A 15,934-nucleotide genomic window follows, 5' to 3' on the forward strand; every position below is an offset into this window, starting at 1 on the left:
TTTGTCTCTGTTGCCTTAGTAATATCAAATATTTTTTTTAATTTTTTAATTAACATATAATGTATTATTTGTTTTGGGAGTACAGTTCTGTGATTCATCAGTCTTACACAATACACAGAGCTCACCATAGCATATACCCTGTCCATCACCCAGCCACCCATCTCTTCCACCTCTCTCCACTCCAGCAATCTTCAGTTTCCTGAGATTAAGAGCCTCTTATGGTTTGTCTTCCTCTCTGGTTTCATTCTGTTTCACTTTTCCTCTCTTCCCCCATGATCCTATGCTTTGTTTCTCAAATTCTATATATCAGTGAGATCATGTGATAATTGTCTTTCTCTGATTGACTTATTTCATTTAGCAAATGGCAAGATTTCGTTTTTTGATGGCTGCATAATATTCTTCTGTGTGTGTGTGTGTGTGTGTGTGTGTGTACACCACATCTTCTTTTTCCATTCATCTGCAGATGGACATCTAGACTCTTTCCATAGTTTAGCACATTGTTGCTATAAACATTGGGGTGCATGTGTTTATTTTTATTTTTCTTTATTTTATTTTTAATTTTTTTAGAGAGAGAGTAAAGCTGGCAAGGGGCATAGAGAGAGGGTGAGAGGGAATCCCAAACAGCCTCATGCCCAGTGAGGAGCTCACAGTGGGGCTCAATCCACAACTCTGAGATCATGACCTGAACCGAAATCAAGAGTCAGATGCCTAACTGACTGAGCCATCCAGGTGCCCCATTATCAAACATTTTTTTTTTTTTTTTTTTTAAGAAAATACTGAGTGGCACTTGGGTGGCTCGGTAAGTCAAGTGTCTGTCTTTTACTCAGGTCATGATCTCAGGGTCCTGCTCAGTAGAGTCTGCTTCTCCCTCACCTTCTGCTCCTCCCCCCTGCTTGTGTTTCTCTCTCTCTCTTGCTCACTCTCTCAAATAAATGAATAAAATCTAAAAAATAAAAATACTGAATATTTTATTTCTTCATTTATTTTTACCTTCCTAGCTTCACCACATAGACACTGTCTTTTGTCTTCTTTTTTTTTTAATAATTTGAATTTTTATCTAAAGGACTAAAGCTACTTACAGCATGGGGCTCTTGAAAAATTTAGTTGGCCAGGGAAAACAGTCAGAAGAGATGCACTTTTCACTGGGCATTTGATAAGCTGAATTGTCCTTCGTGTTACAGAAACCACACTTCCTACTCAGAATGTCTGTTTGCCTTCCTCATATATTTTTTCTTTATGCTATGGAAATATCCAGGATATTTAATGCTTTGTGTTCTAGACCTCACAGTCTAATGACCTTCAAACCCAAACCTCAGTGACTTCAAACAGCAGCCATATTATTTAACCTTATGATTCTTTGGTTTAACCTAACTCAACTGGGCAATTCTGCTGGTCCTTTTGGTGTTTCTTGGTTATAGTCATCTGGAAGCTTGCCAGTGATGCAGGGATAGCTGAGTCTTTCTCCTTCCCACAAATAGTGTTGGGCTTCTCCTCTCTATTTGGGCTTTCCACATGGCTGCTTGGGCTTCCTCACAACATGGAAGGTAGGTTCCAGAAGGCAATGGAAGCTGCCGTTCCTTCTGAAGGCTGGGCCCAGAACTGACCCAGCATGATCTCCACTGCATTCTATTAGCCAGCAGGGTCACAGCCAGTCCAGATTTAATGAAGGTGAGGATTGCACAAGTACACAAGTAGCACGGAATGGTAGTGCATTGAGGTCCATCTTTAGGGACCAATTATAGCACCTTCCCACCCTGCATCATTGTTAGGTGTGCTTACTTTGGTTACATAACCAAACAGAAAGTCTCTAACACATGGTGGTAAAAAGTATTATACAAACACAGAAAAAGCAATGACCAATACTTTCTGGAAGGGAAAAGAATGACTTTGATGGAAAGGAGTTTCAAGCTAAATCTTCAATGCTGAACGATTTCCGTGGGACGCTCAGGGAAGGCAGGTTAGGCAGAGGAAGTAGTGTGAGTGAGCTTGCTGAGGCATGAAGGAGCCCGTGGTATTTGGGGAACTCAAGACCTTAGGACCATGGGAAAAGGTGGAGGAGATGGTGGAAAAAACTGAAGAGGAAATGTGGGGTTTGATCAAGACAGGATATTCCAGGGGCCTAAAGAGAACTTCCACTAGCTAAAAGAAAAACCAGACCCTCCTTTGGGTAAAGTTAATTCCTCAGTATGCACCACCTACCTGTATTTCAGAATACATGTTGAGACGATAAGCTTAATTTGTCTGGGCTGGCCTGCCCCATGTGGTTTCCATGATGCTAATTTATAAATAGCCTCATTCTCCTCTCCCAAATACATGGGACAGTGCTTCCTTAACCCCTTTGAAGATAGGTATGGCCTGATGACTTGCCTTAGTTGAAGAAATATAAGTAGAAGTGAGGAGCAAGCAGAAGCTTTAGAAGTCAGTAAGAGATTGTGCTCGCCTCAGCAGCACATATACTAAAATTAAAACAATACAGAGAAAATTAGCATGGTTCCTGCACAAGGATGACACACAAATTTGTGAATCATTCCATATTTTTAAAGAATTTATAAAACTCAACACCCAAAAACCAAATAATCCAATTTAAAAATGGGCAGAGGACATGAACAGACATTTCTCCAAAAAAGACATCCAGATGACCAGTAAACAAGAAAAGATATTCAACATCACTTAACATAGGGGAAATGCAGATCAAAACTACAGTGAGGGGCGCCTGGGTGGCTCAGTGGGTTAAAGCCTCTGCCTTTGGCTCAGGTCGTGATACCAGGGTCCTGGGATTGAGCCCCACATCAGGCTCTCCGCTCAGCAGGGAGCCTGTTTCCACCTCTCTCTCTCTGCCTGCCTCTCTGCCTACTTGTGATCTCTGTCTGTCAAATAAATAAATAAAAATCTTAAAAAAAAAAAAACTACAGTGAGATACCACCTCACACCTGTCAGAATGGCCATAATCAACAACACAAGAAACAACAGGTGTTGGTGAGGCTGTGGAGAAAAAGGAACCCTTGTGCATTGTGGGTGGGAATGCAAACTGGTGCAGGCACTGGGGAAAACAGTATGGACCTTCCTCAAAGCTACAAATAGAGCTACCTTACAATTGTTACTGTGTATTTACCCAAAGAACACAAATTTGGAGAGAGACATGCACACTTATGTTTATAGCAGCATTATTTACAATAGCCAAGGAATGGAAGCAGCCCAAGTGTCCCTCAATTGATGAATAGATAAATAAGATGTGATGTATGTGTGTGTGTGTGTGTGTGTGCACGCACGCTCTCTCTCTCTCTCTCTCTCTCTATATATATATATATATAAATAGAATATGATTCAACCGTAAAGAGGAATAAAATCTTGTCATTTGCAACAACACGGATGGAACTAGAAAGTATAATGTTAAGCAAAATAAGCCAGGCAAAGAAAGACAAATACCATATGACTTCACTCATATGTGGAGTTTAAAAAACAAAACAAACAAGCAAAGGGAAAAAAATGAGAGAGTGAGTGAAATCAAGAAACAGACTCTTAATAGTATGGAACAATCTGGTGGATAACAGAGGCGAAGGGGGGAGATGCGTTAAATAGGTGAATGGGATTTAGTACACCTGTCATGATAAGCACAGGTTGCTCTAGGCGGTTGTTGAATTGCTACATTGTACTCCTGAAGCTAATATAACACTGTATGTTAACTGGAATTAAAATAAAAAATTAAAAAAGGAAGTCAATGAAAGATTCATCACATATACTTTCCCCACCTCAGGCTCCACAGAAACACAAGCTGAGATGGAGATTCCATGAGTCTGGGCCCTGAGTGACCACGAAGAACAAGTGTTCTGCCCTGGCCCTTATTGGGCTTTCAGTGTGAGTGAGAAATAAACCTTTGTTGTATTAAACAGCCGAGATTTAGGAATTACTGGTTACCACATATATCTTAGTCTATCTTGGCATTATACTATAGTTGACCTTGAGCAAGTTATTTGGCTTCCCTGTGCCTTAGTAGTTTCTTTACGTGTGGAAAGGAAATAATAGTACCTCCCTCTTTGATTTTATTTATTTATTTGAGAGAGAGAGAGAATGAGGGGGAGGGGCAGAGGCAGAGGGAGAAGCAGGCTCCCTGCTCAGGAGGGAGGAGGGAGCCCGATGCAGGGCTTGTTTCCACGATCCTGGGATCATGGCCTGAGCCAAAGGCAGATGCTTAACCAACTGAACTGCCCAGGCACCCCCCTAAAGTACCCTTTTTAGAATCCTTTCCTTTCTTCTTTTTTTAATTGAAGTACAGTTGAAAATATTACATTAATTTCTGGTGTATAACATAGTGACTCAACAAGTCTATATATTACGCAAGGCTCACCACAAACGCAGCTCCCATCTGTCACCATACACTATTACAGTACCATTGACTATATTCCCTATGCTCTACCTTTTATCCCTGGGACTTATTCATTCCATAACAGGAAGGCTGTACCTTCCACTCCCCTTCACCCATTTTCCCCCTCCTCTCTTCCTCCCCTCTCACAACCATCGATTTTTTTCCTCTGTATTATAGGTCTGTCCCTGCTTTTTGTTTGTTTATTCATTTGTTTTTTTAAAGTCCACATATAAGTCAAATCATATGGTACTTGTCTTTCTCTGACTTACTTCATTTAGTGTGATGCCCTAGGTCCATCCATGTTTTTGCAAATGGCAAGATCTCATTCTTTTGTTTTCTCGCTCTTTATAAAGTTACTCTCCCATCACAGCTTAATTCTTTATATTTAGTCTCCTATTTAAATGACTGTGTGTTCCTGTTTTTTGATTGGACTCAGACCGATATATAAAACATCAGCACACAATAGAATATATTGTGGCCATTAAAATGATATAGATGTATTAACTGTCTATGACATCACTGAGTGAAAAAATAAAATTATATGTGAAGAAGACTGGAAGGGTGTCAGAAACTGCCAGTGGTTATTTCCAGGTAATGAGATTTTAGGAGTTTTACTGTTCTTAATTTTATTTATTTTTATTTTTTAAAAGATTTTATTTATTTATTTGACAAAAAGAGAGATAGCAAGAGCAGGAACACATGAGGGGAAGTGGGAGAGGGAAATCAGGCTTCCTGCTGAGCAGGGAGTCCAATACGGGGCTCTGGGGATCATGGGGATCCCATGACCCTGGGATCATGACCTGAGGCGAAGGCAGACGCTTAACAACTGAGCCACCCAGGTATCCCCTGTTCTTAGTTTTACTTTCTTCCTAGGAGTATGTATAATTTCCCCCAAAGCAATGCAGGTTAACTACTTCCAACCCTCAAAAAAAACCCAGGTGATATGCCCTGGGTCTTTTCATTCTGGCATCAATTCCATTGTGTGTGTGTTGTGGGGAGGGGAAATCCTACGCAGCACCTAGTCATTCTCCAGACACCAACAGAGTAAGAATTCAACTCAGATCTGACACTATCTACCCAGAGATAGCAACAGATTACACAGGTTAAGGGTTTGGTCCTCGAAGACTGCTTTCTGCTCTAGATGCCAGTCACAAGTTCTGGCTGTCACCTATGCTTCTGACTGACTGACTAGAAATCAGAGTTGTCCTACGATCCCCCTTGTCAGGTTCAATTGATTTGCTAGAACAGCTCACAGAAACGTGTTACTAGATTTTTTGATTTATTACAAAAGGATATTACTCAGGATCAGGCAGGTATTAGAGATGTATAGGGCAAGGCATGGGCAAAGGACACAGAGCTTCCATGCCCTCTTTAGGCACACCAGTCTCCCCAAATCTCCATTGTTCCTCAACTTGGAGGCTCTCTGAATTCCTTTCGAGTTTTTATGGAGGCTCCATGACATAGGCATGATTGATTAAATCATGGCCATTGGTAGGGGCACCTGGGTGGCTCAGTGGGTTAAAGCCTCTGCCTTCGGCTCAGGTCATGATCTCAGGTCCTAGGATCAAGCCCCACATCGGGCTCTCTGCTCAGCAGGGAGCCTGCTTCTCCCTCTCTCTGCCTGCTTCTCTGCCTACTTGTGATCTCTGTCAAATAAATAAATAAATAAAATCTTTAAAAAAAAAAAAAAATCATGGCCATTGGTGATTGATTCAACTTCCAGCTACCCTGGTCTCCCAGACGTCAGGGGGTGGGGACTGCAACTTCCAACACTCTTAAACACCTCATTGCCTCCATTGGCAACCAATCTTGCTACCGAATTCTGAGGGTTTGGGGATCCATGAACCAGGAATTGTGAACAAAGACCCAATATATATGAGAAATGTGTTTGGTCATCTGAATGACCAAATAGATTATTTCTTACAAATCTCAATATTGCACAGTGACACCCTTGGTTTTAAAAGGTAAAGGCCAGGGTGCCTGGTCACTTGGTTAAGCAACTGCCTTTGGCTCAGGTCATGATCCTGGAATCCCAGGATCGAGTCCCGCATTGGGTTCCCAGCTCCACAGGGAGTCTGCTTCTCCTTCTGACCTTCTCCCCTCTCATGCTCTCTCTCACTCTCTCTCAAATAAATAAATAAAATCTTTAAAAAAAAAATAAAAGGTAAAGTCCAAACTCCTTACCACAGTTTATGAAGTAATTTACGGCCTCGCCCCTCCCTATTTGCATAGCCCCATATTCTGTTATTCTACACAGAAATTCTAATTAATCTGAAGGTTAATCATTCATCAAACCTGGTCTAAAATTCTTTCCTTTTTGGAACCTTTCCCAATTCATTCCCCTTAACTTTGTGTTACGGTGTTAAATTCATTGAAGGTTATATGGCCAGGGACTTTTCATTGGAGGAGATGGTCTGAGCCCGTGCTGGTGCAGGATTTCTGTCCTTCCTTGGGGGCTAGGCTCTTCTTCATTGTAAGCTGCTTTACCAGGCTGAGCACCTCAAGCGGCTAGATAAGGCTAAACTATGTCAGCAACAAAGGACAACCAGGTTCCCATGAGATGATCCTGATGGATTCAGCTGCTGGTTTTGTATTTTTGCTTTAGCTGGGTGCTTCTCAAATTTTACTGTGCACAGACATCTTTTAGCGTTGTTGTAAAGTACAGATTCTGATTCAGTAGCTCCGAGGTAGGCTTGAGATTGTGCGTTTCTAACAAGTTCCTGAGTTTCTAACAAGATGTGCTGATGCGGGTCCATAGACCATCCTTAGAGAGGGAAGCCTTAGCTTATTTTTAAATACATTTTTGAAATACAATCTAAGCAGAAAAGCAGCCTTTAAGTTGACATCTTAGTCAACTCCACCTTAGCATGGACACAATACAGCTTTCACCCCACAAAATGATAGTGGGGGGGTTCCCTAAGTAAACCATTTCTCCCACTAGAGCCTCTCCGGATACTCTGCCACATAATTTCTATTGGTGATATAATTACGGACCTCCGCTCAGCTCCTCTTTAGGGATTATGGGCACATCATGTCTGCCCTCTGCTCATATAGCTTCTTAAGAAGAGAAACCATATTCTGCTCATACCTCAGCATTTAGCTCACTACTTAGTGGGAAAGCATAATGATTAGAAGTGCCAGACAGCCTGCATTCATATCCCAAATCATGTCCCACTTACTGCGGCACTTTTCTTACTATAACATGGGGGCAGTAGAAGCATCTACCTCTTCAGGTTGTTGTAAGGGTTAAACAACAGAACTAGAATGAAGGCTAGCACCTAGCAAGCATTATATAAAATTCTGCTATGATTATTAGTGAATGTGTAGAATAACGAATCTTTCAGAAACAGTATCACATCCATTTGATCATGTAGCACGTGTTAATTCATTTTCACACATTAATTAATTTGTTTCATTTTTATTTTAAACACGTGCAAAATTATTTGGCAGGAGCATGGGCATACAAACCAGAAACTCATTCATTCGCACGACAAATATTTCCTGAATGAAGGGCACCTCTCCAGGCACTGAAGATGAGGCCAGAAAGAAGGGATATGGAAATGAGATAGAAATTGTTTCTGGCCTTACGGAGGAGAAATAAGAAGAAAGAATTATAATGCAGGGCACAGGAGTCCAATGCTACAAGAGGCAAGGCAATAACATGCTCATGCCAGTCATCACTGGTGGGGGATTCTGTGTATTTCCTGCCAGCATCTATTCTCATATGCAAATATTGAAAACCATATTTTACTTGGGAACCACCCCCATTCACTCTGTCCCAGCATTTGGGGACTGACTACAATCAGACTCCAGCTTGGCTTGGTGACCCAAGCCTGGCTGATCAGAGAATTCAATACCCTTTACTATAACCACTGGCTCAAAGGTGTTACACATGACCAAAGACAGGCCAGATTTTCAATTCTGGAATTCCTGAATAAATGTGGAACTAAAAAGGTCTGAATTCCATATTATTTTATTTAGGTTTGATTAAAGTTTCAACCAAGATCAAGATTTTAATAGTAGGAACATAGAATTAAATTCTGTTCTATTAGCACAGTGGTCTGAGGATACAAACAACTGTGCTAGCCAGTAACATCTCGCCATAAGAAAAAAAACGGGGGAGAATCTCAATGATACCAAAACTACAAATATTAGTAGGTTGGGTACAGCTCCTTTTTGGATTTAAATATTCTGTATCTGGTCACCATGAATGGACTTTGACTTGCAAAACATTCTCTTGCCACATCCTGATTTTGATTGGTTTATGGTTCTACAACCCCTAACTTGAAGACTACCTACTTGCTTTATTCATTTCCTGTGGGAAACCGAATTTAAATTCACTTACCAATCTTGTAACAATTAGATCAGGAACTATAACTTTATTGATCTTATCGCAATGGACTCAACTGACACGAGAAATGTGAGATCCTCTTAGAGCTAAGAAAAACATTTTTGTTGTTCCATATATTATATAAGCAAGTAGAAACAATTGTAAAATAATATAATTTTTTTTACCTTTTCAAATTTACTTCTTTGGTATTATTTCCCATCAACCATATGAGGAACATAGGACTGATTATAATCATCCTAATTTTATAGAGGAGAAAAGGTAGGCAAAGGGGTATCAATAATCCACTGGCAAAACAGTATATAGAATGCAACTCATCGGTGATTCACAAAAATTCAAGCCCCTTAGAGCTTGACTGGATTCTGTGCCTTGGTCCTCATCTAAACATTTCTCCCTGCATATAACTAACAGTAATATGTTTTAAAACAATAACATGTTTTTAAACTCTGACCTTTCTGTGAAATTCAACTCAATCTGGAATTGTAGTGTATTTTATTTTACTATTCCTAATGGAATTTGTATGTTACGTAACCCAAGGTAATTAACGTTTTGTAAATAGTTAAATTTCACTGCATTTCCACTGATGCTGACAAATCACTGCTAAGGAAAGGGTGGTGGGATTATTCAGCATCCACTCCCCACTGCTTTTTTGGTATGCTTTATTTTCTAGTATATGTGCTGCCAAAGCGAGCACGGTATGCTTTATTTTCTAAGTTATGGGTGTGTGGGGTATCTTGTGTTTTCTGTTTGGTAGTTTAATTACTAAAGATGGTTTTTATATCTTGGATTATTAAAAACATCAGTCTATTAAACTGACCACATTAAACACAACGTTAAAATAACTCATGCTAATGTGGTAGGGTTGTATTTCAGGAATGCATTTAAGGACACGATCTCCCAGCAGAACAATAGTTGGGGAAAAAATGTGATGTTGCTCAATCCATTACCCTCAGTAAATTCTATGGTCATCAAGAGCCCCAAAGGAAACGCATGGCCAGCTAAGACTAGCTAGAGGCTACTCATCTCTATTTCAGGGGTTCTAAATGTGTTCTTAAACCTGAAGCACCTGGGATTGGTTGACTTAAAACTGTTCTGGGCAGTTATGATTTGGAAATGAGGATGCAGTGCTCACAGGGGCATGCCTTAAGAACTTGCTGTGGTTGGCTATGTTGGAAAGGAAATGGGGCAGGGGGCTCTCTCCAGGTGTCTGGTGGGAAGATACCAGGCCTCCTCTCAAGTGCTAATCGTTTTTTGGTGTTGTTGCTTGGTGCTGGGCAGCTTAAAGATGCCAGGCACAACTCCGGCTTGAAGCAGTGCTTCTCAAAGTATGGTCTCTGGCGCGTGTGGTGATGTTGCATGAAGAATCCTTGGAAATTTCATCCACCTCATAATAATGAGGTCTTACTATGACTCTACCTAGTCTTAAGTCTGATTTGAAATGGTGGTGATGATACTAACAATGTTGATAATGACTTCTATTGAGGATTGACTTTGCACCACGCATGGTGCTGAACACCTCCTAGGCATTATCGGTCCCAGTTTTCACAATAATCCCCTGAAGTAGGCATCATTATTTTTGCCATTTTACAGATGAGAAAACTGAGGCACAGAAATAAGGAACATTTCCAAGGTCACAAATGAATTAGTGCTAGAGCCAGGATTCAAATTATGGTCTAACAAAATATATGCTTTAAAAATTATGGCAAGATACACATAAAATTTACTACTGTGGCCTTTTTTTTTTTTTTTTTTTTTTGCACATTGCAGTTACATTTATTCATGCCACAAAGGAAACAAAATGTCTATAAGCATACAACAATGCTCCATGTTCCCATTTAATAGAGCGTGCTGAAATTTACAGTTAAACTGGCATTCCATCTGATGTGTATTCTCAAAGCAAAACTGGTTTATGATGACCATGAGCCGGTGCGGGACTTGAAGTTTTCAAAGCTTTACTTCTTTTATCAGCACTCCTAATTTCATATACGATGAAACCCATCAACCCCATTCCTACCCAAATCTCCTGGTAAACATGGGTATAGTAGGGCTTCATGGGGACCCAAACATCTTTAACAAGGTTTTGAAGCACCTTGGCACAGGATCCCTGGCTCAGGCTGCCCCAACCCACAGGGCCAATGACTCCAAAAGTTTACCCAGTACACTACAGTGCATTTGGGTTGTCCCTACCTTTTGGCTATTGTGAGTAGTACTGCTATGAACATTCACATACAAGTTTTTGTTTGAACACCAGCTCTCAATTCTTTTGGGTAAAAAGAATAAGCTTTTGATCAAAAACCTCTGCTGACTCCAAAAAGATGACCAAATACCTTAAAATCTTCAGTCATTCAACACTTACTGAGGACCTACCGTACAACTACCTAGAATGCTAAGCACTGGGAATATAAATTGCAATGACTAAAAATGCAGTGAATGACAGGCATCATCCCTGTCCTCCTTGGGAATGACAAAAAATTGAATTGAATAAAATACAATCCTCGCAGCAGTCAGGGTTAAAAGTTCCTTTTCCACTTGCTATTAAAGGAAAACAAAAGCTGGTGATTACACACTTGAGCAAAATGCTTTGACTCAACTGACATAGAAAATATGAGATGCTTTTAAATCAACAGACAAATACAACCACAAGTAGATTAAACAATAATGTTGTTTATCATCTTACATAAAAAGTCTGAGGTAGGGAGTTACCCAGTTATTCCAGTGGGATAACCAAGGAATATGGTTTTCTCCATCCTTCTGCTCTGCCATTCTCATCATCACAACAAGGGACAGGAACTCTAGGTGTTATGTCCTCTTCACATAACAAGGAGCAAAGGACAGAGGTGGGAAATGGCAGATCCCTTCTCAATCCGTTTTTAGATATAAGAAAAATGTTCCCAGGAATCCTCCAGAATACTTCCCCTCAGAGAAGATTTGCACCAAGAGCCTTTTCCCATACTAATCACTGGCAGGAGACTGGAATTACAGTGCATGATTTAAGATTAATCAAGTTGGAGGCTGGAAGGGCACCCAGCTTCCCCTGGGCCACACCGCTGCCCGATGCACTAACAAAATACAGGTTCTGGGAAAATAGAGGAAAAGGAAGGGCTAAGGGATAGGCAGCCAGGTGCCAGGAAGAACTTCCTGGAGGACTGTCCAGTTCAGAGTCCTCTCTCAGAGTTTGAAAACAAAACAAACAAATGAAACAATACCTCAACATGTCCAAAACCGAATTCATGACTCTCATCAAAATGGTCTCTTCCTGTGCTCTATTTGTTTGGAATGCACCACCATTCCAGCTGTAGAAGGCAGAAATATAGGAGTCATCCTACCCTCTTCTTTTTCCTCAACACCCGTATCTAAAATAGCTATTGAATGTACTGGTCTCTCCACCTCCACTGCCACCATTCTAATTCAAGTCGCATGCATCAACTCTTCCCTGGAGTTCTGCAACAATCTTTTGCTTGGTCTCGTTGCATCCATTCTGACCTGCTTCCAGCCTAGTCCTTCACGTTGCACCTGGGGGGCCTTTCGCCTTTTAGAATACATGTTTACGCTTAAAATTTGCTTCTCACTGCTCCCAGAATAAAGACCAAAGTAAGGGTCTCCCCCCTTCTTTGCAATTCAATTACGATGGTTTCCTTTGAGTCTCAACGGGTTGTGCTCCATCCCACCTCATTACATCCGTACTCGCGGTTGCTCCTGCCCCTGTTATCCTTCATCCTTCGTATCTCCGTTAAACCTTCACTTCAGAGGAAAAGTCTTTCCAGGACTCCTAATTAGGTCAGGTCCCTTTGCCTCGGGCGCGTCGAAAAGTCTGTGCCTTTCGTTTAGGGCACTTCTCTGTCTACAGACAAAGATCCACGCAAACACGGAGCTAATATCTCTTACGACATAGTGTCTGGCACATAAGTATCCCATACATGGTTGAATGGCTAGATGAATATATAAACTTCAAAGAAGAGTGGCCCATAATGAATACAGACCCACTCCCAGAAAGAATACAAATAATGGCCGTGACCCACCCGCCCAGCCGAGCTGCGGTGACTACGAGCCTCTTTGCTGCTCCCAGTAGCTCCGCCCCTGGGGCCCCGCCCCTCTCTGCTGAGTCGGGGGGAGGGGCATAGAGGTCGCGTGACGTGACAGCAGCCCGCCGTTGATTGGCCTTCCAGGGAAGCCGGCTAGGAAAGGGGGCGTGTCTGCGTGCGCTGATTGGCTGTCAGGTGGCGCCTGGGCGGGCAGCGGCGGCGGCGGCGGCGCGGGGGCGGGCGCCGGGAGGGACGAGACCGGGCAGGGCAGGGAGGGCGGCAGCGGTGGGCAGGATGGGTCCTCGTCGCCGGCTTTGCTGAGACTCGCTCGCGTGGGCTGCCAGCGGCGGGCCCGCAGTGGCCGCGGGGCATGAAGGGCGCTCTGGGGAGCCCCGTGGCCGCGGCCGCCGCAAGCGCCGCGATGCAGGAGACTTTCGGCTGCGTCGTGGCCAACCGCTTCCACCAGCTGCTGGACGACGAGTCGGACCCGTTCGACATCCTGCGCGAGGCCGAGCACCGGCGCCAGCAGCAGCTGCAGCGCAAGAGGCGCGATGAGGCGGCGGCAGCCGGGGCCGGCAACCGCGGCGGCAGGAGTCCGGCCGGGTCCTCGGGCCACAGACCTGGCGCGGGCGGCGGCCGAAGGGAGTCCCAGAAGGAGCGCAAGAGCCTCCCTGCCCCCGGCGCGCAGCAGCCGGACAGCCCCGGGAGCGGCCCGCTGCCACCCGGTACGCGCGCCCCGCCCGGCACCTGGGCACCCCCGGGTAGGCGAGGTGGGCAGGAGGGGAAGGAGAATGGGGTCACGGAGGTCACCCCTCCTCGGCCACCTCTCGACCCCCCACTGCGAGACTGGGGTCAGGGGGTCCTGATCCAGAAACGGAAGGGGCCTCTGGGAAGACTTGGGTTAAGTTGGGGGTCCTTGTGGCAGGGGAAGGTAGGAAAAGAGGACGGGAGGGGGGTGTCACGTCCCTTTTGGCCTTTCCCGGCCCCTTGTGGGGTTGTGGGGGGAGTGCGGTCGTGGAGTAAGGGTCTCAGAATCCTGGAACTGAGCCTTTACAAGTTGGGCAAAGTTGAGGGATCCTGCCGGGCTGGTGTGTGTGGCGTGGATAACTGGGGTCGCTACCCCGCGGAGCTCAAATCTAGAGCTAGCAGGCACCGGCTCCATCCTCCAGCAAGATTCGGGTCCGGAGGAAAAAAGAGAAGCGCGCTGGGAGAAGGAAAAAGAACCCCTCTTAAAGAGGGTGAGGAAGGAGGGCGCGCCCGGCCGCTGGGGTGGTGGCTAGAGCCCAGGGTGTGTGAAGAATCGCGGGGGCTCGGGGCTCGGGCTTCTGTGATGGAGCGAAGGCCTGCCTGGGTGACCGCGGGGGCGGGCTGTGACGTCAGGGCCGCGAGCAGAATGCGGCGGGGGCGGACGCGGGGTCCCTGGCTCTTTGCAGGATCCTTACCTTCACCCCATCACCGTACAGCCCATCCCCTTACGGTGGCTTCCTGCAGCCAGCCCGCATCATTTCTCAATACAGCATGTAGTGTCGCTGGGATGTGTAACTTGTCATTAACTCGGATTGCTTTAAGAAAAGCGTTTTTAACCTTCAACCTTTTCAACAAGAATATTCAAAGTTCCCCACACCCTGTTTAGCCAGATACCACTGTCATCATCTAGTCAGGGAGGAACTTAAGAGTCTCTTAAGTTCATAGTCTGCAGGACTCCATCTGTGTTTTCTGTTTTCCTAAAATAAGGCCATGTTCCTAAGGTTTGCTTAAAAGGAGTGTTAGAAGATTAAGATGTGTCGTTCCATCACTCCAGACAGTGTTTGGCAATGTATTCAACTGGGCTTTACTGGCCTGTTATTGCTTGGTTACAACTGTACTTCCCATCCCTGAGATTACAACTCCTGGCTTAAGTGTTGGGTCTTTGACTCCTGCAGCTAGGTAATGTTTACCTTTAGCTGTGAAAACTTCAGTCTGACATATCACTGGAGATTGAGAAAAGTCACTATAATAAAGATGTTGAAAATTATTTTAAATGCTGCTGGATTTCTGAAAACCCCATGCTGGTAGGCCAGTAAGTTTATGAGCCTGTTTAAATGGTGAATGAGATGAGATATATTGTACATTTTGTGTTATGTTTTCCTTTTTCTCATAAATCTATTTAGATAAATATAGTAATGAAAGAACTGAGGAAGGCTAAGCTTTTCTTCTCCCTTTACTTTTTAACAAATGAAAATAATGTATTTTATCCTTTGGTATGAAACTGCATTCAATGCTGTTATTGTATTGCTTTTTAACCTTTTTAATATTAAAAATCATGACTTTTTAGTATAAGAATTTTGGACAATTCTGAAATGTATGAAGTAAAAATCTCCTATTTTTCTTACTTGTTAACACCTTGTATTTATACAGAGCTATTCCCCCCCCCCCAAATTTAAATGACATATAAACTGAGTTGCGACCTGCTTTCACTTTGCATTGTGATCTAATGGGTTTAACTTTTTTCTGTCAATAGTTCATGATCCAGATAATCTGGCCTTTAATATAAAGGATTTTTAGTTAATTTTGTAGTTAGAATGGAAATTTTGTCATTTGTCAGTTCTTTCTCAGACATGTTATTTCAGGAGTAAACAGCTCATTAATTTCCATTCATGTAGTTACTATACTGAATTTATGCGGGGCTACTCTCAAGATTTTGTAGTCCTCATTTCTAACATTCAAAATTTTTAATTTAGTTAGAATATTATAAGTGAATGCTCATTGTGGACAGGAATCAAAGTCAAAACATGTTTGACATATATTGGAAACATTTTTGGATGTGGATATGGAAACTGTAAGATTTTCCCATAGAAACAGGTTTTTAATGCCCTTCACTATGTAACAACATATATTGGCTCTTGGGTGAGCCTTGTTTGATAAATTCATTCTTGAAATCCAGAGAGGCTATATCAGCTTTGCTTTTCCTAACCTTTTAGAACTATCATCTTTGAGTCGAAGCTCAACTTTATTTTGTAAGAAATCTTTGTATGGGCTTGGGTTTAGATCAGTGATCAGACAGCATGTGCCAGCCTTTTATTGGAAAGGGCTAGAGAAACTCAGTGTTTGCATTATCTGCTCGGAGCTGCTGACCCAGCATAGACACAAACTAGGTTCAGTTGCTGTCTTGATCTCTTAGCACTAAATTGTGGGGAAAAAACTGGACCCCTTTTATCTTTG

General features: G+C 43.0%; 1 protein-coding gene and 1 pseudogene across 2 annotated transcripts in view; one reads left to right on the forward strand and one right to left on the reverse strand.

Moving 5' to 3' along the window:
* Positions 1 to 10,602: 10,602 nt before the first annotated feature.
* Positions 10,603 to 12,601, reverse strand: LOC111139096 (annotated as a pseudogene).
* Positions 12,602 to 13,103: 502 nt separating this feature from the next.
* LOC111139091 (hyaluronan binding protein 4) overlaps positions 13,104 to 15,934 on the forward strand; it is a 43,944-nt gene continuing 41,113 nt past the window's right edge. Inside the window, exon 1 of one of the 2 annotated variants that reach the window (XM_022491240.1) lies at positions 13,104 to 13,458. In XM_022491240.1, coding sequence (XP_022346948.1) covers positions 13,104 to 13,458 — 355 coding nt within the window. The remainder of the gene's footprint in view (positions 13,459 to 15,934) is intronic. The other variant, XM_022491241.1, reaches the window with a different exon arrangement.

The sequence above is a fragment of the Enhydra lutris genome, unplaced genomic scaffold, assembly GCF_002288905.1.
Source record: "Enhydra lutris kenyoni isolate GAN:26980312 unplaced genomic scaffold, ASM228890v2 scaffoldscaffold95, whole genome shotgun sequence".
In the NCBI taxonomy this organism is placed as follows: domain Eukaryota; kingdom Metazoa; phylum Chordata; class Mammalia; order Carnivora; family Mustelidae; genus Enhydra; species Enhydra lutris.